Here is a 26,404-nt window from a genome sequence, read left to right as displayed (position 1 = left end):
TTAGAAGGGTAAAATCCACAGGATGTGGTGATAGGTTAGTTATGGGAGGGGATGTGTCAAGGATGACTATCAGACTTGTACATCCGGATGAATGGCGTTTGTTCTGTAGGATACAGAATGCTGGAAGGACACCCAGTTTGAAGGGTGGAGAAGGGGAAGATTAGGTGCCCAGTTCAGTTTTGGGCTTGAGTCTGAAGTATCCTTATTGGCATTCTAGAAGAGATAGCAATCTGGATACATGGTTCTATGTGTGTGTATTTTATTATTAACTTTTCCTTCTGAAGTACTTTCAGAGTTATAGAAATCCCCAAATGGTACAAATAATTCCTATATATCCCTGTGAGATAATAGAAATATATATATTGGTACCTGGCCCAGGTTCCTGGCATAGAACTCCTAAAAACCTTGTAAGATCCTAACTGGAAGCAACTCTTGTTCTAATATTGGTCTTTGACCCCAGTTGCTGACACAGTGCTCCTGTAACCCTTGCAACTTCATGGGTGATAGGAGTGTCTTTTGCTCTATTAAGGCAACTCTGAGGGGGGATCCTGCGTGAGGGGTGGTCACCAGAAAGACCAGGCCATGATTAGAAGCTTGGAATTTCCAGTCCCGCTCCCATTCTCTTGAGAAGGGAGAGGGGCTGAAGATGAAATTAATGATCCATCGTGCCAATGTGATGAATTTTCCATGAGATCCCAGAAGTATGGAGCTTGGGCAGCTTCTGGGCTGGCTAGCATGTGGAGGTACTGGGAGAGCGGCCTGTCAGAGAGCCCCATCCCACATACCTCGCCCTTTCTCTTCCATCTAGATGTTCTTCTGTATCCTTTATCATATCCTTTTGTAATAAACTGGTAAATGTAAGTAAAATGTTTCCTTGAGGTGTGTGAGCTGCTCTAGCAAATTATTAGAACCCAAAGGAGGGGATCATTGGAACCCTAATTTATAGTCAGTTGGTCAGGAGGACAGGTGACAGACAGCCTGGGCTTACAGCTGTGTCTGAAGTGTATGTGTGTGTGTGTGTGTGTGTGTGTGGCGCGGGGAGGGGGGGCAGTCCTGTGGGATTGAGCCCTGTAACCTGCAGGATGTGATACTGTCCCTGGGTGGATGGTGTCAGAAATGAATTAAATTGTAGGCCACCCAGCTGGTGTTGTGGAAGATTGTTTAGTGTTGGGGTAAAACTACACATTTGGAAGTGAGGTGTTTTATGTGACCAGTAGAGGAGACTCAATGGGAAGAAACACACAGGAGACAGACTGAACTGAGGTATTCTGCAACACGGGTGAAAAATGGAGTGTCTTCAATACATAATCCCTCCTCAGATACTCAGATTATCCAAATATTAACATTTCATTATGTTTGCTTTTTATCTATGTATTTATCTACACATAAATAATTTTTTTCTGAACCATCCGAGAATAAGTTTCAGAGATAAAGCCCCACTTACCTCTAAGCAGCTGTGATGGTTAATTTTATGTGTCAACTTGATTGGGCTATAGTGTGCCCAGATATTTGGTCAAACATTATTCTGGGTTTTGGGGGATGAGATTAACATTTAAATGGGCAAAGCAGATTGCCTTTCCTGATATGGATGGGCCTCATCAGTCAGCCAAAGGCCTGAATATAGAACAAAAAGGCTGGTCCTCTTTGAGAAAGAGAGGAGTTCTTTCTTGCCTGGATGCCTTTGACTTGGGACTATGGCTTTTTTCCTGCTTTGAGACTCAGACTGAAACATTGACTCTTCCTGGGTCTCCAGCCTACTGGCCCTCAGATGGGAATGGCAGCATTGGTTCTCCTTGTTTGCAGGCCTTCATCAGCTCTCCCAGGTTTCCAGCTTGCTGATCCATCTGCCAAATCTTGGGACTTGTCAGCCTCCATAATCATGTGAGCCAATTCCTTATAATAAATCCTTCTCTCTCTCTCTCTCCATATATATATATATATCTCCTATCAGTCTGTTTCTCTGGAGAACTCCCCCTCCCTGCTTTTTTTAAGTGAGGGGAAGGCAGAAGGAGAGGGAGAGAGAATCTTAAGCAAACTCCACGCCCAGTGCAGGGGGTATTGTGGGGCTTGATTTCACAACCCTGAGATCATGACCTGAGCCGAAATCAAGAGTTGGACACTTAACCCACTGAGTCACCCAGGCGCCCGTCTCTGGAGAACTCTTATATTTACTGACGTGTATTTAGTTAAAAAAAAAAAAAAGACATTTTCTCACATAGCCACAATATAATTGTCAAACCCTGGAAATTGACATTGATACCGTACTTTTATCTAATATACAGATCTTACTCAAAATTTGTTAATTTCCCCACTAATGTCTCTTTTGTATAAAATGAAAAAACATGTTCTGGTTCCGGATCCAATCTGGGATCACATGTTGTATTCAGTTGCTATGTCTCTTTGGTTTTTGTTAATCAGCAATAGTTCCTTAGTCTTTGTCTTTTATGACTTTGACATTATTGGAGAGTACAGACCATTTATTTTGTAACGTCCCTCAATTTGGGTTTGTCTATTATTTCTCTAGGATTCAGACTCAGGATACACATTTTTGGCAGGAATACTAGAGAAGTGATATTGAGCCCTTTTCAGCGAACCATACCAGTGGGCATGTAACTTGGTATGTCATGGCTGGTGATAATTCCGATTATTTATTAAACTGGTATATTTCAGGTTTCATCATTATAAATTTATTCTTTTTCCACTTGTAACTGTGGGTGATACTTTGAATCTATGTGTTATCTTGTTATTAAGTTTTTGTCTACTGATTTTAGCATCTGAGAAGTGTATCTGAAGCAGGGGTTATTGAAGATGGAATGAGGTTATCTTGGGATAGGTGGGTGGGGAAGTGGGTAGGGGTGGTAGAATCATGTCAGGAGGGAGTATATGACGAGAGAGAATCCAATTTTCTACTAAATCGCTCTGGCTAGCGTGTGAAGAATGTATTAGAGGGATAGTAAGAGTAGAAAAGCCGTTGGCAGTAATCTGGTGAAAGAATCTGAGTGAAGGCAGGAGATGGGCTAGAGAGAAGCAAATCGACCAGAATACAGCTAAAGAGATGGAATCTATAGGAGTTGTTTTTGGTCAGGCCTTTGCTGCTTGCTAATCCAGTGACTGATGGGGAATGATGGGAGGCTGTGGTTGAAGAAGGCCTTGCTAAGGAGGTGATTTAAACAGAAATTTGAATGACTAGGGGGAACTAACCATGTGGAGAGATCTGGGCAGAGAAAATGTATTCATTACGTTCTTTTTAAAACTTATTTTTATTATTATTTTTTCTTAGAGCACGAGAGTGGGGCGGAAGGGCACAAGGAGAGTATATTAAGCAGGTTCCACGCCCAGCACGAGCCTGACTTAGGGCTTGATCTCCGGACCCTGAGATATGACCTGAGCCATAATTAAGAGTTGGACGCTTAACCAACTGAGCCACCCCTGCCCTTATAGTCATTATGTTCTAAATATGTTATGTCAAGGTCAGTAGTGGCATACCTGGGTGTTCAATTAAATGTATTGGATGGATATGTGAACTAATGTATGAAGAGAGGGCTGATGACATCATTGTTTCTGATGCAAAAGTGAACAAAAGCTTTGTAAAAGCTTTGTAAATTGCAAACTCCATAGGGCAAGCTTAGTGTCTTTGTTTCTAATAAAAACATAATCATAATATCTACTATGTAGTGAAGGTTTGTCATGGCCAGACTGAGACTTTTAGAGGCTTTAAACACCAAGAGAGGGGCGCCTGGGTGGCCACCTCATGTGTAATTAAAGAAAACAAAACAAAAAAAACAGTAAACACTAATCTGTGACATGAGGATTGGATGTCCCGCAAAATACTCATTTTCCCTCCATGGTGATTACTTCAATATTTGTTCTTGGAAAGCTTAATTTGTGCTTATTGGTGTATAATTTACACATAAGGAATTTATAAATATACAGTTTAATTCTCCTTATGAATACACCCATATCAAGATACAGAAAATTTCCAGCACCCTAGAAGGCTCCAGGGAAGTCAATACCACCCCGCCACAGGTAACCATTATTCTAACATCTATCACCATAGATTAGTTTTGCCCATTTTTAACTTCATATAAAAAGAGCCACGTCGCATGAATTCATTTGTGTTTGCATTCTTTCATCCAGTATTGTCTCTGGTGGTGCGGCGGCAATTTGCTCGTTCCCACTGTCGTGTAGTATACCACATTCCGGTATGTGCTCTTCGTTGCATGCATTCATTTGTTTGCTTATGTATATCCAGGAGTGGAATTGCTAGGTTATCTGATAAACCTAATGTTTATTTTTGAAATGATAAATCAGTCCAAAGAATTTTGGGGATGTCCCTGTTAATGTTGGTGCTAGGTACTGTTCTAACCCCCATGAAGTAGCTACTCTTATTACTTTTGCTCTACCAGTGAGGAAGTAGAGACCCTTAGAGGAGAGGTAATTTGCCTACAGTCACAGATCCGGAAAGCCTTGCAGAGCAGGCTGTAGAATTTGGGCTCTTAGCTGTTAACCTTTTCAGCCTCCTAATACAGCTTTGGGCCTTCTCGGGTTCCAGGCTCTGTACTAGGTTCTTTTTTTTTTTTTTTTAAGACTTTATTTATTTATTTGACAGACAGAGATCACAAGTAGGCAGAGAGGCAGGCAGAGAGAGAGAGAGCAAGGGAAACAGGCTCCCTGCTGAGCAGAGAGCCCGATGTGGGACGTGATCCCAGGACCCTGGGATCATGACCTGAGCTGAAAGCAGAGGCTTTAACCCACTGAGCCACCCAGGCGCCCTGTATTAGGTTCTTTACGTTTATTCTCATTTATTCTAACAACTCTATTATGGTTGGGTGTATTTTTGTGTAATTGATGAGCTTTTGGTCTATCTTCCATCACTCTGGCTATTGCCACGTACTGTTTATTATAGTTGGCATTTGGAGAGTGCTTGTTGAGTAAAGAGAAAGATTTTTGAAAAGAAGACACTAATTCTCTAAGAGTGTTATGCCATTTATTCATGCCAAAAACATTTAATGATAGAGCCAGGTATAGAAGGAATTAAGGACGCAGATTCAAAAAAGACATGGTCTCTCCCTTAAGGTGGTCACAGAAAGGAAGTGAGAGCAAAGTCAAAGCACCTTACGGAGTGGTAAGTGCCAGCACCAGGATATGAACAGAGAGGGGGTACACACTGAGGCGGTGTGTGTGGGAAGGGAAGACCTCATGAAGGAGCAGGTGGTATCTGGGCTGAACCCGGAAGGACGGGGAGGGTTCTGCCAGGTCAAGAGGAGGACAAAGCATTCTAGCCAACGCCACTGTACGCGCGATGGCAGGTAACTGCGGACAGGCCTTGCTCAAACGGTGTGCGGCTCAGTATGCAGTAGGCTGAGGGTGGCGCTGAGTGAGGCGGTGGTAGAGGGGAAGGAAGAGGAACATGGTGGAATGGAGCCAGGAGACAAAATAAATATTTGATTAACTAGATTGCCTGGAAAGGAACTCAGTTGCCTGGTCTAAAAATACCAGTTGCCTTCTTGGGATCCTGTTTTTCCCTCTCCTCCCTGCTTGTGCTTTCTTTCTCTCTCAATAAATAAATCTTTTTTTTTTTTTAAGATTTTATTTATTTATTTGACAGAGAGAGATCACAAGTAGATGGAGAGGCAGGCAAAGAGAGAGAGAGAGAGAGGGAAGCAGGCTCCCTGCTGAGCAGAGAGCCCGATGCGGGACTCGATCCCAGGACCCTGAGATCATGACCTGAGCTGAAGGCAGTGGCTTAACCCACTGAGCCACCCAGGCGCCCTCAATAAATAAATCTTAAAAAAAAAAAAAAAGAAAAAGAAAGAAAGAAAGAAAAAGAAAAATCTAAAAAAAAAAAAAAATCCCAGTTGCCTTCTTGTTGAAGGAACTAAGAACCAGCCTGTTTGTGATGCTGCACTACTTTTACGGATGGCCTGCTCTATTTCTTGTTTTACTAGCTCTGGTAAGAGCGCTGGGCAAAGAGCTCTGGGGAGCGATAGACAGTAATTGAGCCTCATATAATTTGTAGGATATTGGCCTATCTAGACTTATCTAATAAGGTTTTATAGCTGGATGGAATCTCATGTGCTAAATCTAATTTCTCTCATTCTCTTACTTTGTTTAATAGAGGAAGAAAGAGTGGCCGTGTAAGTGAAGTGGCCTCCTGCAGCCCAACACCTAGTGAGTGAGGCCGCATGAACGCCCTGAGAGCACAGGTTTTGAGTCAGGCAGACTCAAGTTCAGATCACGTCTCAGTAAATGGCTGTGTCCCCTTCAGCAAGCGCTTTAACTTCTCTGAGCCTCACTTTCCTTATCTGTGACACAAACAATTGTCACAGGTAGCCCCTAGCGTAGAGCTTATCACATAATAAGGTTCCGTATAATCTCTTTGCCCTTCACCTTTCCTAATAGCAGCGGGTCACTGACACAGAAGTAAAAATGAGACCAGAGGTCAAAGAGAAGGGGAGGTCAGCTGCCCCCTCAAGCAGAGCTTCTCAAGGTGCCAGAGTTGTGGTGGGGTCCCCACTCTCTGGGTTCGGACCCTATAGGTCTGAAAAGTTGACACGATCAGAACTTCCAGAGGGTACTGGCTCACTGGGGAGAGAACTTATACTACCAAAACACACAAGAAACTTATGAATAGTCTAGAATGCATGGTCATTACCCTCTAGTGATATATCTTCTCATAACTGGCTCACCCCTTCTCAGTCTCATATTTGTATCTGGAAGTAGAATAATCGGAAAGTGGTTAATTGAACCTAGAATCTGAGCTAAGAGAGACAGTCAGAACTATTTCACCCAGGTTGTGAGAAAAGGCTGAGCTTTTCCCAAGGACCCTTCTATAATAGCCTAAACCTTCGTGTCTAGCAGACAGATAAATATACATTCTTAGTGCTGGAAGAACAACACATTCCTACTGTAATTGCCCTGTTGAGACTCTGTGTGGACCACCTCTTTCTATTAACACATGCATCTTCTACCGTGATAAAGCTGATGGGGTTAGAATCACCTTCGGGTACATTCTGCTATTGAAAAAACGTTTGATTGGACGTGGGTGTTTCACAAATCTACACCAGTATTCTTACCAGGGATAATCTCTACAGATAGCTGATTTTAACTTCCAGAGTTTAGATTTCCTCTATTTTCCAGTTTCAGCTATCTTTATCCCCTTTGCCTTGCAGGTAGACCGTACTTGATAAAGGCCAGTTCAATAAAGGTGAGGATGAAAGAGAGAACATCTGAAATGGGCTCAAGGAAGAGGGTTTAAGTGTATTCTTTTTTTTTTTTTAAGACTTTATTTATTTATTTGACAGAGAGAGATCACAAGTAGGCAGAGAGGCAGGCAGAGAGAGAGTAGAAAGCAGGCTCCCTGCTGAGCAGAGAACCTGATGCCGGACCGATCCCAGGACCCTGAGATCATGACCGGAGCTGAAGGCAGAGACTTAACCTGAGCCATCCAGGCACCCTGTCTATTCTTTGTAACATTCTAGGGTGCAAATGGAGTGAGGGATGTAGAACACTCCAGGGTGGGAAGCTGAGGAGAAGGAAACAAGATTCTCAGTAAAGATTTCTCTAGAAGGCGGGTGGAGGATGAAGGAAAACAAGTCTGCTGGGCTGTTGCTGAAGTTTAAGAGAGCAATGGGGAGGCAGACAAGAGCACGGAGAAAAGGCTGAAGAGAAGTTAGGGAAGTGACCGGATATGCTGTTGAGATGCAGATAAGGGTAGACTCTGGCTTAGGTTGTATTCAGAGAAAGAGCAAACAGAGGCGACTGGGGCCGTTTGGATAGTTCGAACTGTTGGGACAATTGGGCTGAAGTACCCGGTAAGCAGTTTGGGGTCAGGGTCTGAGCTTCCGGAACAATCTGAATGTCTATAATTGAAAGCATGGAAGTGGGAAGACTCCCCGGAAGAGTGAAGGGTGGAGGGGGGTGTTGGGTAGGAGGCAGAGCCCAGACGGACACCGGAATGTAGGGACGGGCAGAGGAAAAGGAGCAGGAGGAGGGAAGTCGGAAGACATCTTGAAAGCCAAGGAAGCAAGTTTCAAGGCGGTATCGGTTGCCTCCTGGAGGTCAAGAGCAGGAAGACAGATGTCGTCCAGTCCTTGGTTACGTGGATTCCGAAGAGCGTAGGCGGCTGGGGGTGGGGCGAAGCCACACCGAAGGCCACGATTCTGTTGCAGAGAAAGCAGACGGCCTTAGTAACATATTCTTTTGGAAGTCTGGCTGTGAAGACAGAAAAGGCGGGACTTGGAGGGTAACTTAAAGCTCAAGGGGATAATCAGCTTCAGAATCCGTGTCCTTGAGTGGGAGCAATTTGCTGGAGGCCCTCTGGAGACCTTGTGTGTCCTTCTTAGGATTGTTCTTCTAGCTCTGTGAAGGGGGGGCGGAGCGGAGAAAACGACCTCCGCCCTTCTCTAAACTAGAAACAAATAATGCCATTCAGTAAAAGGCAAAACAAAACAGCGTTTGGTCTGAAAGCCTTCTTTCTTTAAAAATCCTGGCATGCAAATAAGGGTCTTTAATGTGGCTCCCAGCGATTGGTAGGTACTTACGAAATTCGTCATTTCCTCGTAGTGCAGGATGCAAACGAAGAGGCTGCTTTCTGCCTTCCTATTGGCTGTTTCACTGGGCTACTTCCCTTCACCCCTCCCGGTAGCTCTTATAAATTACACCAAATTGGTTATCCTTTCCACTTCCTTCTCCTTGAATAAGAAGCTGTGACTGCATTTTTGGCCGTAATGTCAGGACGCGGAAAGCAGGGAGGCAAAGCTCGCGCCAAGGCCAAATCGCGGTCGTCTCGCGCCGGCCTGCAGTTCCCGGTGGGCCGAGTGCACCGGCTGCTGCGCAAGGGCAACTACGCCGAGCGGGTGGGGGCCGGCGCGCCGGTGTACCTGGCGGCGGTGCTGGAGTACCTGACGGCGGAGATCCTGGAGCTGGCGGGGAACGCGGCCCGAGACAACAAGAAGACGCGCATCATCCCTCGCCATTTGCAGCTAGCCGTAAGAAATGACGAAGAGCTCAACAAGTTACTTGGGGGTGTCACCATTGCTCAGGGCGGCGTCCTGCCCAATATCCAGGCGGTCTTGTTGCCCAAGAAAACGGAGAGTCACAAGCCTGGCAAGAACAAGTAATTAGGAAGGTCGAGACCGTCCCCACTAACCCCAAAGGCTCTTTTAAGAGCCACCAAAACGTCAACGGAGGGGCTGATAACGAAATAGCGCACTAGCTCTTTTTTTGATAACTTGGGTGGCTCTAAAAAGAGCCTTTGGTCTTTGGCTTGTCAGGGTTTTATTTACTTTTGGCTTTGTGGCTTTCAGTTTTCTTTGGTAAGAGAACAGCCTGGATGTTGGGCAGGACGCCGCCCTGGGCAATGGTTACTTTGCCCAACAGCTTGTTGAGCTCCTCGTCGTTGCGGATGGCCAGCTGGAGGTGGCGGGGAATGATGCGCGTCTTCTTGTTGTCTCGGGCCGCGTTCCCCGCCAGCTCCAGAATCTCCGCCGTCAGGTACTCCAGCACCGCCGCCATGTACACCGGCGCGCCGGCCCCCACCCGCTCGGCGTAGTTGCCCTTGCGCAGCAGCCGGTGCACTCGGCCCACCGGGAACTGCAGGCCGGCGCGGGACGACCGCGACTTGGCCTTGGCGCGGGCCTTGCCTCCTTGCTTGCCACGACCAGACATGATTGACAGTGAGGCTAAAACACCCAAAGAACAGAACCTCACAACAAAACAATTGAAATGTCTACGGTTGAAAAGCCTTTATAAGCTTTGCTAGGGGTGGGGTCATGAACGAGCTTTTCATTGGTCCTAAATTGGCTCCAGAACTGGCCAATGAGGCCAAGAGTAGGTGTTGTTACGTAGCCATTGCTGATAACGCAAGGTTCCTACAAGGTCCAATGGAAACGAAGGGCTTTTGGAGCCCTAATTTGCATACGGTGGTTATAAAAGGATCAGGCCCGCCCATTCTCGCACTTCTTTTCTTTGCTAAGGCGTTTGGTGTTTTATAATGCCTGAGCCGGCAAAATCTGCTCCCGCGCCCAAGAAGGGCTCGAAAAAGGCTGTCACCAAAGCCCAGAAGAAAGACGGCAAGAAGCGCAAGCGCAGCCGCAAGGAGAGTTACTCCATCTACGTGTACAAGGTGCTCAAGCAGGTGCACCCGGACACCGGCATCTCCTCCAAGGCCATGGGCATCATGAACTCCTTCGTCAACGACATCTTCGAGCGCATCGCCGGCGAGGCCTCCCGCCTGGCGCATTACAACAAGCGCTCCACCATCACGTCGCGGGAGATCCAGACGGCCGTGCGCCTGCTGCTGCCGGGCGAGCTGGCCAAGCACGCCGTGTCCGAGGGCACCAAGGCGGTCACCAAGTACACCAGCTCCAAGTGAGTCCCTGCCGGGACACGGCGCTCGCATGAGTCGCCGGCCGCTTGACTCCAAAGGCTCTTTTCAGAGCCACCCACCTAATCACCAGAAAAGAGCTTTGTTCACTTATTTTCCCTCACTTGCTCTCACAAAGTAAGTTATTCTACTTGTGAAAGATCCTGGAAGATGGTACACGTAGCTTTTTAAGCCTTTCCTACTTGAGATCCTTGGCGCGTGACTGGCTTTGCTTTTTAATCTGGGGCGCGTCTTAACCCCGTAACTGTGGGGCTTAGTTTTCTTACAAGTCCTTTTCGAATTAGAATATTGAAAATCCGCTTCTCAACTTCCATCCCCAGACTGTTGTGTCCTGGTGACTCTGTTGGGTGCACGTTTCATCGGTGTTCTAAAACGAAACGAGTGGTTTCGGTCATCCTCACTTTTAAGGAGGGCCCCAGGACAACTAAACCCAGGTCCCGAGAACATTGCGTCAGACCCTTGAAGAATTCTCCCGAGCGTTTGGCAGCTGCGGGCGTCCAGTCACCACTTCTGCCCTGCTGTGTGGCCTCCGGTGGATACCAGCGGTCGGGACACTGAGGGTGGAGCCTGCGCTGCCTGGTCTTAGCCTTTCCCTGATTGGACGACATGAATATTCAAAATCGCGCGCCCTCTCCGGAATGCGTAGATTCTGGTTTCCGACGCTTGCTTTGGGGCTTTGACATCCCAATTATTTCTCGGTTTGTGGATCGTTTTTGCATTTAATTCTCTAGTCTCGGAACGCCCCGGCCTTGCGTCACTGCAAGGCGCTGGTCATTTAGGGCTGGGCTCAAAAAGTCACCTCTCAGAGACCTTTCCACGTCCCACTCAGGAATTTGCGTCTCGTTCCTGCCTATCATCTGATCTCATTGTTTTCTCTTCCTCCTAGCAGCTGTCAGAAATTGTCCGGTTCGTTTCTTATTTATGGTCTTTCTCCTCAAGCCCTTAACAGAGACTTGTTGGTCTGGTTTTCTGCTAAATTATCAGCGACAGTCTGCCTGGCACATGGTGGACACTTAAATTCTTAATTAAAATTTGTCAAATTAATTTTCCCACCCCATCCCTTTCTTAATCGCTTCCGTGGATGATGTGTGCCATTCATTTGCATTCGATAAATGTGAAGACGAAAACAAATGTTTTTGGAGCTCTTTGGCAAGTCAGCCCAGGGTCCCTTCAGGGCATTAGCTCTGAGGAGGCCTAGGTTAAGATTCTTTTTCTGCACCAAGATGGTGGTTGTGGTGGTTTTCCCATTATGCTTCTGGTGGTATAATCTCTTTTGGATTTTCACTAAATTCAGAGTATTGGTCGCTGGAAAGATCCTTTCCCCATCTCCTTTTCTGACACCCACCATCTCCATCCTGATACTCTGTTCCCCATGGAAGATGAGCTTTTAATTTATACTCCTCTTCTCACTTATCAGGAAGCCCTGAAAAGATCGTCCCTGCAAGACAGTCAAGACCAAATAACCTCTTTTACAAAGGAGGTTGAGAAAAGCAAAGGAATTGGTTCACCGGTCATGTAGTTAACATTGTTCACCTTTGTATCCTTAAATGCGCAGACAATTGCATTTTAGTTTTATTTCATGTAATTACAGAATGTTCACTCCTTCTGTCCAAGCCTTGATTTTTGCTGATGAAGACACTGATGCTCTGATCAGTTATTCAACTCTACTTTTGGCTAAGGGGTCCTGGAGTTGATCCTAAGGGTTTCACGAATCCAAGTGGACTCCAAACATTATCGTAAACTGAATTAATCTTATGTTTCCTACATGTGTTTTCAAATGTGTGTAGATGCTGTTGTTATTAATAAAATTACCCATTAATTTAAAAGCTTGCCTGGATTCCTTTTATCTGCGATATATTCTCTCATTAAATGAAGTTAGATAAAACTACTGCTGGGTCTGTGGAAAAGCTGTTTGCCTCTGACTTGGCAGATGACTATTTATAAGCCATTGGCCAAACTTACTTCTACCCAAGAGGTGCACTGGGGCTGAAGTAGCTTGTTATGAGGCCTAGTCACTTAAAAAGACATGACCGCAAATAAGAAGCATTATAAACAAGACAGAAGAAACGAAGTCCTTAAAAAAGTTTAACATCTATAGAGCACTTACCATGGACCAGACAACTGGTCTAGGCCTTTACACATAATTAATCCTCACAAGAACCTCATGAAATAGTCACCATTATTATCTCCCATTTTATAGATGAGGAAACTGAGGCACAGAGCGGCTTCTCTTCATATGCTCCAGAGAATAAACTCCTAGTTCAGGGTTTAAGGAATTTGAGAAAGTAAGATCAATCTCTAGAAGCCTTGGACCCCTCCCTGGAGTTTGGTGTGGGGGAGGGGGACTGTTTAGGCTTTAAAATGAAAATTAGAAGGAATATCACCTGCTTTATTCTCTTTAGGATGCATCCTGTGTATAAATCTATGGTGGTGACAGTGGTGGTGGCTGAAATCCCTGGGTTGGGACTGGGGGGTTCTGGTTCTCCAACCCAGAGGCCATACCTCAACTTACTTACCTGCTGGAATCCCTTTACTAGTATGAGAGAGTCTTGGTCATTGGTTTCAGGCTCCATCTGGGCATAGTGTTTATTAGGAAGGAAGTTGTAGAGCAGGGAAGGGGGAAAAGATGAATTTGGAATTTGGAATTTTAACTCTGGAGGGGAGCTAATTTAGGGATGGTGAGTTTAATCCTAAAGATCCTCTTTGATCACTTTTTCCTCCTGTCAAACATCTGTATACATTTGCTTATGTTGGGGTTAATAACAGTCATTGTTATAATAATAATAATTACTTCTACTTACTGAGCGCTTAACTGTTTCCAGGGTCCTCGGCCGAGGGCTTTACCTGCGTTGCCTCATTTCATCTTCGCAACCACTGTGAAAGTAGGTTCCGCTATTATCATCCTTATTTTATAGTTGGAGGAAACAGAGTCTCAGAGAAGTGAACTTGTCCGGGATCAGTGGGGAAGTGAATGATGGAACTGCAGTCCAATGTATGCTTTTAAAAAGCTTGATATTCGGGGTGCCTGGGTGGCTCAGTGGGTTAAGCCTCTGCCTTCGGCTCAGGTCATGATCTCAGGGTCCTGGGATCGAGTCCCACATTGGGCTCTCTACTCGGCAGGGAGCCTGCTTCCCCTCTCTCTCTGCCTACTTGTGATCTCTCTCTCTCTGTCAAATAAATAAATAAAAAATCTTAAAAAAAAAAAAAAAGCTTGATATTCAGGGGTGCCCGGGTGGCTCGGTTGGTTAAGTGTCTGACTCTTGATTTCTGCTCAGGTCATTGATGTCAGAGTTGTAAGATCGAGCCCGGGATGCCCAGTGCAGAGCCTGCTTAAGATTCTCCTCTGTCGGGCACCTGGGTGGCTCAGTGCGTTAAGCCGCTGCTTTCAGCTCAGGTCATGATCTCAGGGTCCTGGGATCGAGTCCCACATGGGGCTCTCTGCTCCGCAGGGAGCCTGTTTCCTCCTCTCTGCTTGCCTCTCTGTCCACTGTGATCTCTCTGTGTCAAATAAATAAAATCTTTAAAAAAAAAAAAAAGATTCTCCTCTGTCTCCCAGTCCCTCTGCCCCTCTCCACCAGCCCCTAAAACACAAAACAAAACGAGAAAACTAACAAAACAAAACAACAAACAACCTTGATATTCAAAACTCTCCAGAATCCGCCTCTCCCTGCTTTTATAGCCTGTTTCCTACTAGTCCCTGTGAGGTTAGGGAGGTTTTCTGCTCTCCTGAAAAGAGTCTGCTCACCTTCCACTAAGCCCATTTTGCTCAGGTCTGGACTGGACTGCCCCTTCCTTCTGGCTTGGCCAGAGCATTCTTTCAAGCCAAAGCTCTATCTTCCAGCTCAAGTGACACCTTCTTTTTTCTATCTTCCTTCCTTCATTTTTCTACCATATCCACCTGTACTTTTTTTTAAACATTATTGAGTTATAATTGGCATTCAATAAACTGCATGTTTAAAGTATAATTTGCTAAGTTTTGACATACATACATTATAAACCAATGAAAACATCACTACACTGAAAATAATGAACATATGCATCACCCCACCCCCAGAATTTCCTAGTCTCCCTTCATAATTCTTCTCTCTGCCCCCTTCACCAATGACCTACTTTGCCCCCATCCCTGCCCTCAGGCAACCACTGGTTATTATATATAATAACCACTGCTATTAGAGATAGTTTGACTTCTGAAGTTTTATGTAACTAGAATCCTACAGCATGTATCCTCTATGTCTGGCTTCTTTCACTCAAATTCCTTTTTATTTTTTTTAAGAGATTTTATTTATTTACTTCTGAAACAGAGAGAGAGCATGAGCAGAGAGAGGGGCAGAGGGAGAATCAGATTCCCCACTGAGCAGGGAGGGAGCCCGATGACGGGCTTGATCCCGAGACCCTGGCACCAAGACCTGAGCCCAAGGCAGATGTTTAACCGACTGAGCCACCCAGGTGCCCTCTGTTCACTTGCTGATGGATAGCTGGATTCCAGTTCTTCCACTTTGTAATACACTCCAATTTTGTATCGTGATAGTTCCACAGATGAACACAATAAACTTTTTGCCCTCAATTGGGAAGGATCTCAGATGGGGCATGAGACCTATACACAAATATATTCTGTTCAAATGGGAGAAAGTGTTAGGGTTACACCTCCCCTCTCCTGGGCTCACACCTCTCACATCCATTCCAGGTTCCACAGCTAGCGCAGCCTTCCAAGCACAGAGCTGATCTCATCACCCACCTGCTCATAAACCTCCAGTGGTCTCCCTCACTGCCTCAGTTGGGCTTTCACAAGAAAATAAATGAAACAAAAAATGTAAAACTTTATCAGTAATTCTTATACCATATTTGGCTTCGTAGCGCGGTCCACATGGCTCACAATATGTCCAATCAGAATTTACCGCAGAATTTACTGCAGAGAGGGTAAGACTGACGGCCAGCTCTGTTTAATTCTCAGTAAGTGACCCTAAACTGGGAGACTGTCCCTGTGCCTGGGGAGACTACATTTCATCATTCACATGGGTGATGGGAAATCTGTATTTACTAATTTTGTAAAAGTTTTTAAGTATCTATTGATAGTGATAGTATTAAGTTCTGTAAGAAAGACTCTCTAAGAACATTCCTCTTCCCTGACTCCTAAGCATTGCTAGATATGATCTCATTATGTCATTTTTTCATTCAGTAATTTGTTGAGTATTTGTTAGGTACCAGGTGGTCTGCTGGGAGACAGAAAGGAGCCGAATGGCATTGAAAACAGGAAAGCCCATCTCAGGGACCACAGGCTCTATGTCTATTCAAGTACCTTGTGGGGCCGATGGCACCTTGATCCTCAAATGAGTATCCAGTCACTGCAACGGGGCTTCCCTGAATGTAGAAATGGCCCCATCAGGCATTCCAGACCGATAACAGCCACACGGTGCTCAGAGGGGACCGTGAGATTCCGAGGGGACTGTGAGATTTATAACTGGTCAAATGTAGAGGTTTGCTAATGTCCTGTGCTGCTTAGGGCTAGAGAAATGGGGTAGTCTTATACACTGTTAGTGGCAGAAGAATGTGGTGCAAATGTTTTAGTGGGTAATATAACAATAACTATCATAATTCCCTTTTCATATACAAATACAAAACAAAAGACTTCAAGATATTCATGCAGGGGTGGTAAATTTTTTATTTAAAATGTATTTTTAATTCTTTTTAAAAAATATTTTATTTCTTTATTGAGAGAGAGAGCGCACAGAGGAAGAAGTACACTCCTCGCTGAGCAGAGAGCCTGATGTGGGGCTTGATCCCAGGACCCTAGGACTGTGACGGGAACCGAAGACAGACACTCAACAGACTGAGCCACCCAGGTATCCCTGTATTTTTTAATTCTTGATAATTGAGAAATTAAAACATATACAGAGAGGGCAAGGTACTCGTTATCCAACTCGATCAATTACCAAACTTAAGACTGTCGGTCCTGTATCATTTTGAGGCAGATCCCAGATACCGTATTATTTCATCCATAAATATTTCTTTGTGTATCTCTAAAAGATAAGGACCACAATAGTAAGTCACATCGAAAATAATTAACAATAGTTCCTCAATTCATCAAATATCCGGTTGGTGTTAAAATTAATCTGCATGTCACAGCTTGAAGAAATGCTTTGCTTGAATCTGAACCCAAAAAGTTCTATATACAATGGTTGGTTGACATGTCTTTCAACTCTAATATCTGTTTGCCATTCATCTCTTTTTTCCGTCTAGTTTCTTTGTTGGAGAGACTGGGTTGTTTTTCCTGTTGAGTTTTCCAATTGGGATTTTGCCACTGGCTTCCCTGTGGGGTAGGTTATCAGGATCTCCTGTCCCTCTACATTTCCTGTAGAAACAGATGGAGTACAGGGAGCAGAACACTGACTAGACTTAGGTTCACTTTTTCACTCCCTGACAAGACTGATATGTAAGTGGTGCTATTTTTTTTTTCCTTTCTATTAGGAAACCCACAATGTCTGATTGCTTCCCTTTCTGAGATAACATCTGTTGATGTTTAATGGTTTGATCTTTTAATTCATTAGGGGCTGCAAAATGATACTCTAGCACTTCTCAATTTTAACTAGAATGATTGAAAAAAGAGAAAGCAGTATTATTTTTAATAGTAGACACTTAGAGACTACTTAAATATCTTTTAGCAGGTGAAAAGAAAGTGATAGGGTCCCTTTTGGTGTAAATAAAAATGGTGCATGTGTACTGGTGTGTAGGCATGTGTACATGCATGAAACATTTTTCTGGAATTTCACCTGATAAAACTAATAATGCTGGCTACCGATAAGGAGAAGAGTTTGGTTAGGCCAGAAGGAGGCTTTTACTCTTTATGTCTTTCAATATCATTTAAATTTTTGATCAATGCTTGAAATCATTATCAGTAGAGGTTATTTGGGCAGTGGGGTTATTGGCTTTAAAGGAAAAAAAAAAAAAGCCCCAGTGAGTGCTGTGAGAATATTTTTGGTGAAAATAACATGTTTCAAATATTTATCCTACCACTTGGCCGCTACTAGACCCTCAGTTCATTTTAGTTAATTCTGAAAAACGGTTTAAAAAATCTTCAACAGGATAACCAGCCCTCAACCTAGACAGCAACAATGAACCCCAGACACTCTTGGGGCTTATGTGTGGACCTCTGGTGCAGGGACTGGGACTCTCCTAGTCCCAGTCTCAAGAAAAATACAATCACTTAAAAAATGGTGAACATTGCCCCCGCATCTGGCTCTCTGCTCAGCAGGGAGCCTGCTTCCCCCTCGATCTCTGCCTGCTTCTCTGCCTACTTGTGATCTCTGTCAAATAAATAAATAAAATCTTAAAAAAAAAAAAAAGGTGAACACTGGGGTACGTGGGTGGCTAAGTCGGTTAAGCGTCTGCCTCCAGATCAGGTCATGATCTCAGTGTTCTGGGATCGAGTCCCGCATCGGGCTCCCTGCTCAGTGGGGAGCCTGCTTCTCCCTCTCCCTCTGCCTGCCACTCCCCCTTGTTTCTGTTCTCTCTCTCTGTCAAATAAATAAATAAAATCGTAATAAAAAAAGAAAGCAATACGCCTTTTAAAAAATTGTGAACAGTCCCTGGTGTGATTCCGTCCTGCGCGGCTGTTCTGTGAACAGTAGTCGTTTATCTCCGTCCGCCTTCTCTCCCACCTAAGTGCGAGCCACTACCCCATGGAAGATTCGATGGATATGGACATGAGCCCCCTGAGGCCCCAGAACTATCTTTTCGGTTGTGAACTAAAGGCTGACAAGGATTATCACTTTAAGGTGGATAATGATGAAAATGAGCACCAGTTATCTTTAGGAACGGTCAGTTTAGGAGCTGGTGCAAAGGATGAATTGCACATTGTTGAAGCAGAGGCAATGAATTATGAAGGCAGTCCAATTAAAGTCACACTGGCAACTTTGAAAATGTCTGTACAGCCAATGGCTTCCCTTGGGGGCTTTGAAATAACACCACCTGTGGTCTTACGGTTGAAATGTGGTTCAGGGCCTGTGCATATTAGTGGACAGAACTTAGTAGCTGTAGAGGAAGATGCAGAGTCAGAAGATGAAGAGGAAGAGGACGTGAAACTCCTTAGTATATATGGAAAGTGTTCTGCCGCTAGAAGTGGTAGCAAGTTTCCTCAGAAAAAAGTAAAACTTGCTGCTGATGAAGATGATGATGAAGATGACGATGATGATGATGATGATGACGAAGATGATGATGATGATGATTTTGATGATGAGGAAGCGGAAGAAAAGTCTCCAGTAAAGAAATCTATACGAGATACTCCAGCCAAAAATGCACAGAAATCGAACCAGAATGGAAAAGACTCAAAACCATCAACACCAAGAACAAAAGGTCAAGAATCTTTAAAAAAAACAGGAAAAGACTCCCAAGACACCGAAAGGATCTAGTTCTGTAGAAGACATTAAAGCAAAAATGCAAGCAAGTATAGAAAAAGGTGGTTCTCTTCCCAAAGTGGAAGCCAAGTTCATCAATTATGTGAAGAATTGCTTCCGGATGACTGACCAAGAGGCTATTCAAGATCTCTGGCAGTAGAGGAAGTCTCTTTAAGAAAATAGTTTAAACAGTTTGTTAAAATTTTCCGTCTTATTTCATTTCTGTAACAGTTGATATCTGGCTGTCCTTTTTATAATGCAGAGTGAGAACTTTCCCTACCGTGTCTGATAAATGTTGTCCAGGTTCCATTGCCAAGAATGTGTTGTCCAAAATGCCTGTTTAGTTTTTAAAGATGGAACTCCACCCTTTGCTTGGTTTTAAGTATGTATGGAATGTTATGATAGGACATAGTAGTAATGGTGGTCAGACAAATGGAAACGGTGGGGAGACAAAAATATACATGTGAAATAAACTCAGTATTTTAATAAAGTAAAAAAAAAATTATGAACATAACTTTTAAAGAGATGTTTTGAAGTGATTTTCCTGACTAGTCAACCTTGCCGATGAGGCTTCAGTTGGAGATTTGGTGCTCAGCCAGACCAAGAGGGCCAGTCAGGCTCTTCAAGGAGGACTAGGTCACCGAGGTGTGTGAATTTAGAAGAGAGTATGTAAAGCCAGCCCTGGACAGTTAGTATGGGTTACTGGGCAAGTCAAGAGTAATACTTAGGGAAGGTTATTCTGACCTTCTTATCTTTATTCTGAGACATGCAGAATAAATTGATGCTCCTAAATTGTACTCATATTTTTTTAAAAGATTTTATTTATTTATTTGACAGACAGAGACTACAAGTATGCAGAGAGGCAGGCAGAGAGAGAGAGAAGGAAGCAGGCTCCCTGCTGAGCAGAGAATCCGATGCGGGGCTCGATCCCAGCACGACCTGAGCTGAAGGCAGAGGCTTAACCCACTGAGCCACTCAGGCACCCCTTTACTCATGTTTTTTAAAAAAAATTGCAGATCACACATAATCTAAGGCTCTATTCCTATATCTGCTGAATACATTTAGTGGAACCATTGGCCCCTTTTCTTATTTATTTTTCCTTTGTATGTTCATTCTTTACTCCCTTGCCAACAATCTTAATTTACCCTCTCCGTGTCCTTGCAAAAAGTGTATTGCTTTCTAGGCATTAAAATAATTATCATTGCATACTATATATTTCATCTATATGGCATTCTTGAAATAACACAACTACAGAGATGAATAGATTAATGGTTTCCAGGCGATGCGGGGGAGATGGGAGGTGGTTGGGAAGACGCTGGCAAGTTCTTTTGAGATAACTGCATTACACAAGTTCGTACAGGGACTAAAATTGCATAGAATTACATGCACACACGCACATAAATGCAGGTTAAAAAACTTGTAAGCAGTAATTCAGGCCTGCATATTAGTTAACATAATCTACCAATGTCAATTGCCTGGTTTTGATATTGTATTACAGATACATAACATGTCACCATTGGGAGACGCTAAGTGAAGAGCACATGGAACTCTTAGTACTATTTTGGCAACTTCCTGTGAGTCTATTACTATTATTTAAAAACATAAACTAAAAAGCTGCAGAACGTGCTTTACTACTAAGTAGATGCCAAGGTAAACGAGAAGGGCATATATATTTTTTCTATGGCTTATGTATTCTTCCTTGGTGCCAGACGATGTTTTAAACACTTTGCATGGATTAACTCAGTTTATCCTCATTATTTCCATTGTCCAGACGTGGAAATGGAATCACAAGAGAAGTTAAGGAACATGGTTCAGTCATAGGGTCGGGAAGTGGCCGAGCCAGGATTAAAAGCCAGAGTCTCCTTTCAGACATTATACTGTACGACTAAGTCAAAGAAGCAAAACACTGATGCAACACGTATAAGCACTAATATTTCTAAAAATATTAGAAATAACCAAAAATGTAGGAGTGCTGAAAAAAATTTAAAAATTGAAAAAAATCCTATGTTAATCAAGCTACAAGCACCACTTAGTCTAACAAGCCAGGTTTATGGACTAGTTTTCAAAGAGGGAGAACACACACCAAAAAACTGTGATGTGTCTCACCAAAGGAAAAACACAGAGTTAATGTAGGTTGTGGGGAAGCCTGGAGTGGAGGGTTTTGATGGGCTTAAAGAAAAGCAGGGCTGTGTGAAAGGAGGGGCATCAGAATGAGGCTTTGAAGTACGTCCAGGATCCTGTTTCCTTGGAAACCACGAAGTTAAGATAAAGGTGGAATGTTGTGTTTAGAAACCTCTTATTGTAGTTTTCGTGCCTGGTCTAAGATCAAGGCTGATGCTCTGTGTCAAAGTGATTTGGGTCCCCTCAGCAGGAAGGAGGATGTTTCATTCTTGCTGATGTGCTTTCAAACAGCGAAGGTTCTGGTTGTCCATGATTTTTAGAACAGGTTTCTCAGGGAATAAGAGAAGCAGTGATCCCTCAAAGAAGGACATGCTCTAGCTGCAGCATGTCCTTGGGAGAGATGTCTCCTGCTAATTCTTTGGCTCGCTAGATCTCTGTTTTCCCAGCCTGATGAACAGCAGAACGTGTTTTTATTTTCTTGGTTCTAGTTAATTTCTACTTTCTGAGAATATACCTAAGTGCGGTCGTGATTTGACAGATAGAGATCACAAGTAGGCAGAGAGGCAGGCAGAGAGAGAGAGGGGAGGAAGCAGGCTCCCTGTCGAGCAGAGAGCCAGATGTGGGGCTTGATCCCAGGACCCTGGGATCATGACCTGAGCCGAAGGCAGAAACTTTAACCCACTGAGCCACCCAGACACCCTGGGTCATGTTTTATACCATATTCTGTTTCACTTTCCCCCTGCTCTAACCTTGTTTTAAGAATTGGCCTTTCCGAGGCCTGAGATCATGACCTGAGCCAAAATCAAGAGTAGGATGCTCAACTGACTGAGCCACCCATCTATCTATTTTTTTAAAGATTTTATTTATTTATTTATTTTCATGGCATCAGTCCTCCTCTGAGCCCACTTCCAGGCCAACCCTTGCATCATCCAACTCTCTGAGTTTTTCCCCTCTCTCTGGTGTTAAGTGATATCTCATTGTTTTCATTTTTGTTCCTTTAATTGTTAATGAGTTCAAACATCTTTACATGAGTTTGATAGCTTTTGTGTTTGTTCTCCTGTATATTGCCTATCCCTATCCTTTGCTCCACCATTGTTTCTAGAATAAAACCTAGCCTCTCCCTAGTTTGGCATTGAGTCTCCAGTACTAAAATCTCACCTTTTTTTTCCCCAAGATTTTTTTTTTAAGTAAATCTGTACCCAACATGGGGTTCAAACTCACAACCCCGAAATCAAGAGTCACATGCTCAGGGGGGCGCCTAGGTGGCTCAGTTAGTGAAGCAGCCAACTCTTGATTTTGGCTCAGGTCGTGATCTCAGGATTCTGGTATCAAGCCCCACCTGGGGCTCTGCTTCAGGATTCCCTCTCTCCCTCTGCCCCTCCCCCTGCTTTCTTTTTCTGTCTCTCTCTAATAAATACTAAATCTTAAAAAAAAAAAAAATTAAGAAAGAGAAGATTTTGTCTCATGTTCCACTGACTGAGCCAGGCAGCTGGCCCTAAAAGCTCCCTTCTCATCACTGTCCTTTGCCCAAGCTACATGTGGCCCCACAACAGTTCTTCCGTCTTTGTTTTTCCTGTCTCTTCTGCCTGGAGTACACCACCTTCCCCTTGCCCCCAGTCTGGCATGTCTCAAATCTTAAATATTCTTTAGAACCCAGCTCAAACTATCACCATCCTTATTTGCTCAGCTGGAATGACCCTTTCCCTCTCAGCTCCCACAGAGCTCAACCTGCATCTCCCCTTGTCACCTGCCGCAATATGGCTTCCACTGTAGCTGCTGAGGTGGGTATCACCTCCCTACAGAGTCAGGCATGGGTTGTATGCAAGCACAGAGAGGTTCAGGTGGCCTGTTCAGAGAAATATTAAGACTTTAACAATAAGTAAGATGATTTTGACTTTATTCTTCGTAGTTTCCTCTGGACAGTGTTTTCCTAAGTATACCCGTTAGTGGGTTATGAAATCGATTTACTTGATAGAGATCACCTTTTTCCTTTTCCCTTTTTTAAGAAGCATAATACAGAGTATATTGCAAACAAGAAGTATCATTTTGTGCAACGCGTTGCAATTTATATTAAGAATATAGGCAGGGGCGCCTGGGTGGCTCAGTGGGTTAAAGCCTCTGCCTTCGGCTCAGGTCATGATCCCAGTGTCGTGGGATCGAGCCCCACATCGGGCTCTCTGCTCCGCCGGGAGCCTGCTTCCTCCTCTCTCTCTCTGCCTGCCTCTCTCTGCCTACTTGTGATCTCTGTCAAATGAATAAATAAAATCTTAAAAAAAAAAAAAAAAAGAGAATATAGGCAATGGCGCCTGGGTGGCTCAGTGAATTAAGCATCTGCCTTTGGCTCAGGTCATGATCTCAGGGTCCTGGGATCAAGACCCACATGGGGCTCTCTGCTCAGCAGGGGGCCTGCTTCCCCCTCCCCCTCTGCCTGCCTCTCTGCCAGCTTGTGATCTCTGTCTGTCAAATAAATAAATAAAATCTTTTTAAAAAAAAAAGAATATAGGCAATGGAAAATGTATTTCGTACTGTGAGTTGAGGTCAAGAGAGGTCTGTTCTACTGTACTGAAGCATCACAGAACCTATTGGTGCTACTTTGGCATATTGACTATTTTGATCTGTAGGCACTTGAAAAACAGCAAATGCAAGGACAGACTTTCTCTAACCACACCTGCCGAAAGGCAGAAAAGGAACTCAGTTGTCACAAATCCCTTCCCTGGGAATTTCATCAAACAGAGAAGACTGCCCCTTATCACAGGAGAACTGGACCCCACAGCCAGGCAAACTTTGTCAGAAACTATCATACCTCCCTTGAATTCTTCTAAGGGCCTGTTCATCTTTCCTAAAAGGCATTTACTCTCCACTAAGAGGCCTCCAGGCCTCCTCTCCTTTCACTATTAAGATGGTATTTATGTTTGAATTCCAAACCACCTCGAGCAGTTACTTATTTTTTCTCGGGCATCTCCCATGTATCCATGAGGTATGCATATTAATAAACTTCTGTTTGATTTTCTCTTGTTAATCTGTCTTTTATTATAGGAGTCTCAGCTAAGAAGGCAGAAGGATAGAGGGAAAATTATTTTCTCTTCCCTACAGTACAAATATTGATGATATTTGTATCCATGTGTGTATCACCTTCCTCTGAAATCCTGACCCAAATACAAAAGAAAAGTAAAACACGAAACCTAGGCTCAAATTCCATCCTGGCCACTTTTTACCTGGGTGACCCGTAACCCCAAGGGTCTTACATTCGCCAGAAATTTCCCTATCTGTAAAACAGGACTGAAAAGCCCTACCTCCTTCCCAGGGTTCTTGTGGAATCAAATGAGAGGATATAAAGGAAAGGCTTTTGTAAGTCATGAGACACCCAGGAACCCAAGTATTCTTGTTTTCTGGGTCACAGTCTAGAAGAAAGTCTAGATGCTACTGATCTAGAGATTATATAATGTACCAATTGTTTCCTGAGTGTTAGTCTTTCTACATAGTGATTGTGAGTTTCCCAAGGTAAAGATCTAGGACTTGTATTAATTAGTGTTTATCATAATGAAATGACTAATAATTTATTGAGGTATTGCCATGTTGAGATTCTGCCCTAAGTACTTTGGATGGACTGTATTTATCTCATTTTATCCCTGTGGTAACCATATGAGGTATGTACATTTGCTGTCACTATTTTACCAATATTCCAGCTGCAACACTGAGCCCTTTTTCTAGCTCCATGTCTTTTCTTTTCCTGAGGAAAGTTGCCTAGTTGCCCAGACAGTTCGGGCTTTCTCCTGGTTACTGCAGGTAACTAGCCAAGGGCCAAAGGACTCTCCATGTACTGCTCTGAAGCCTGGAGTTCCCTAAGCGGAGACACAGACTCCCTTGTGACCCCTACACTGTTTGGACACAGGGAGTGTTAGCAAAAATGCGATCTGCTCCTCTTGGTTTATACTCATGTATCACTGACTGATAGAAGGAACTTTTGGAATTGGAGAGCACAGGGACACTTAGAGAGGGAAAATCATGGGAAGTCTCTGGAAGGCCTGCTTCCAGAAGGACCTCCTAAGAGACCCTGAGCCCAACACGTGCAGGGCGTTGACCAGTGTCCTCCCAGAAGTCATGTCCACCTGGAAGCTCAGAATATGACCTTATTTAGAAATAGGGCCTTTGCAGATGTAATTAATGTAATCCCGCTGGATTTAGGGTGGGACAAGGGAAAGGAATGGGAGAGTTGGACACAAGACCTGGGGAAGGCGGCCATCTGAAGACACAGGCAGAGACTGGAGTTTTGCTGCTGTAAGCCAAGGAAAGCCAGGAGCCACTAGAAGCTGAAAGCCAGGGAAGGATTCTTCCCTAGAAGCTTTAGAGAAAGCCTGGCCCCGCTGATACTTTGATTTCAGAACGGTGAGAGAATCAATTTCGGTTATTTTCAGCTACCAAGTTTGTGGTGATCTGTTTGGGAGCCCTCGGATGCCCTCACTGGCTTCTAGCAGCAGTTGGGGTGTGAGCTGTCCCCAGAATGGGAAGAGCTTGCCGCTGCTGCCAGCCCCCAGTGAAGCCTGTTGGGGTTCTTCCTGCCCGGACATGGCGTCAAGGAGCCCACAGAGGTCCAGGACTGGGGGAGGTCAACCACCATCTAGGGGTGCTCAGGGATACTAGTGGAGATGGAGATGCCCTGAGGAACTCAGGGCTGAGCGGGTCGGGGAGGCTGGGTAGGCCCATGAAGGAGCCAGTCTGCTCACTGCGGGGCACAGTCTCCCATTCCCGACCCCTTTTTCTCCTCTGCCATCTTCTTTCCTCCAAGTACACTTCCTGCTCTGCTCATCACTCTTAACACTCCCTCCCCGCCAAATTACAAGAACCTGGTGTCTTTCATGAATGAAATGATGGGATGTTTCCTAATACTGCTTTAACAGATTACCCTAAATTTAGAGGCTTAAAACAGCACAAATTTATTCTCTTACAGTTCTCGAGGTCAGGAGCCCCAAATGAGTCTTAAGGTACTACATTCCGTGTCAGAAGGACTGATTCCTTCTGAAGGCTCCAGGAGAATCCGTTCCTGTCTCTTCCAGCTTCTAGAGGCCATTGACATTTCTTGACTCCTAGCCTCAGCATCCAATCTCTGCTTCTGTCATTGCATTGTCTTCCCCCCATGAGGCCTCTTGCCTCTTTCTAATATGGCCTGTTATGATGATATTTAGGAAGCAGGAGAGGGAGAAGCAGGCTCTCCACTCAGCAGGGAGCCCAGTGTGGGACAGACCCCAGGACTCTGGGATCATGATCTGAGCTGAAGGCAGATGCTGAATCAACTGGGCCACCCAGGTGCCCCCTCAATGACATTTTAACTTAAATGCCTCTTTAAAAGTCCTATATGGCCTTAATTACAGTCATATTCTGAGGTACTAGGAGTTAGAGCTTCAACATAAGAATTTGGGGAAGAGGGCAGGAGACACAATTCAACTCATAACAGGGACTATGAAAATCTGAGTCTGGGGATGAAAACCAGAGCTACAATCCATATTGC

General features: G+C 44.3%; 3 protein-coding genes and 1 pseudogene across 3 annotated transcripts; 3 read left to right on the top strand and 1 right to left on the bottom strand.

Annotated features, from left to right (window-relative positions):
• Window positions 1–8,704: 8,704 nt before the first annotated feature.
• Window positions 8,705–9,133, top strand: LOC116858674 (histone H2A type 2-B). The gene has a single exon (XM_032843520.1). It carries the CDS (start codon window positions 8,730–8,732, stop codon window positions 9,120–9,122), a length of 393 nt encoding a protein of 130 aa, XP_032699411.1. The 5' UTR covers window positions 8,705–8,729; the 3' UTR covers window positions 9,123–9,133.
• Window positions 9,134–9,259: 126 nt separating this feature from the next.
• LOC116858675 (histone H2A type 2-C) lies at window positions 9,260–9,692 on the bottom strand. Its single transcript, XM_032843521.1, has one exon. It carries the CDS (start codon window positions 9,667–9,669, stop codon window positions 9,280–9,282), a length of 390 nt encoding a protein of 129 aa, XP_032699412.1. The 5' UTR covers window positions 9,670–9,692; the 3' UTR covers window positions 9,260–9,279.
• Window positions 9,693–9,959: 267 nt separating this feature from the next.
• LOC116858676 (histone H2B type 2-E) lies at window positions 9,960–10,495 on the top strand. The gene has a single exon (XM_032843522.1). It carries the CDS (start codon window positions 9,995–9,997, stop codon window positions 10,373–10,375), a length of 381 nt encoding a protein of 126 aa, XP_032699413.1. The 5' UTR covers window positions 9,960–9,994; the 3' UTR covers window positions 10,376–10,495.
• Window positions 10,496–17,972: 7,477 nt separating this feature from the next.
• Window positions 17,973–19,279, top strand: LOC116858672 (annotated as a pseudogene).
• The last annotated feature ends 7,125 nt before the right edge of the window (window positions 19,280–26,404 follow it).

This window comes from Lontra canadensis, unplaced genomic scaffold (assembly GCF_010015895.1).
Source record: "Lontra canadensis isolate GAN:19392208 unplaced genomic scaffold, GSC_riverotter_1.0 scaffold142, whole genome shotgun sequence".
NCBI classification, from domain to species: Eukaryota; Metazoa; Chordata; class Mammalia; order Carnivora; family Mustelidae; genus Lontra; species Lontra canadensis.
The sequence above is the reverse complement of the archived record's forward strand: the minus strand, read 5'-3'. Positions and strand labels throughout refer to the sequence as shown.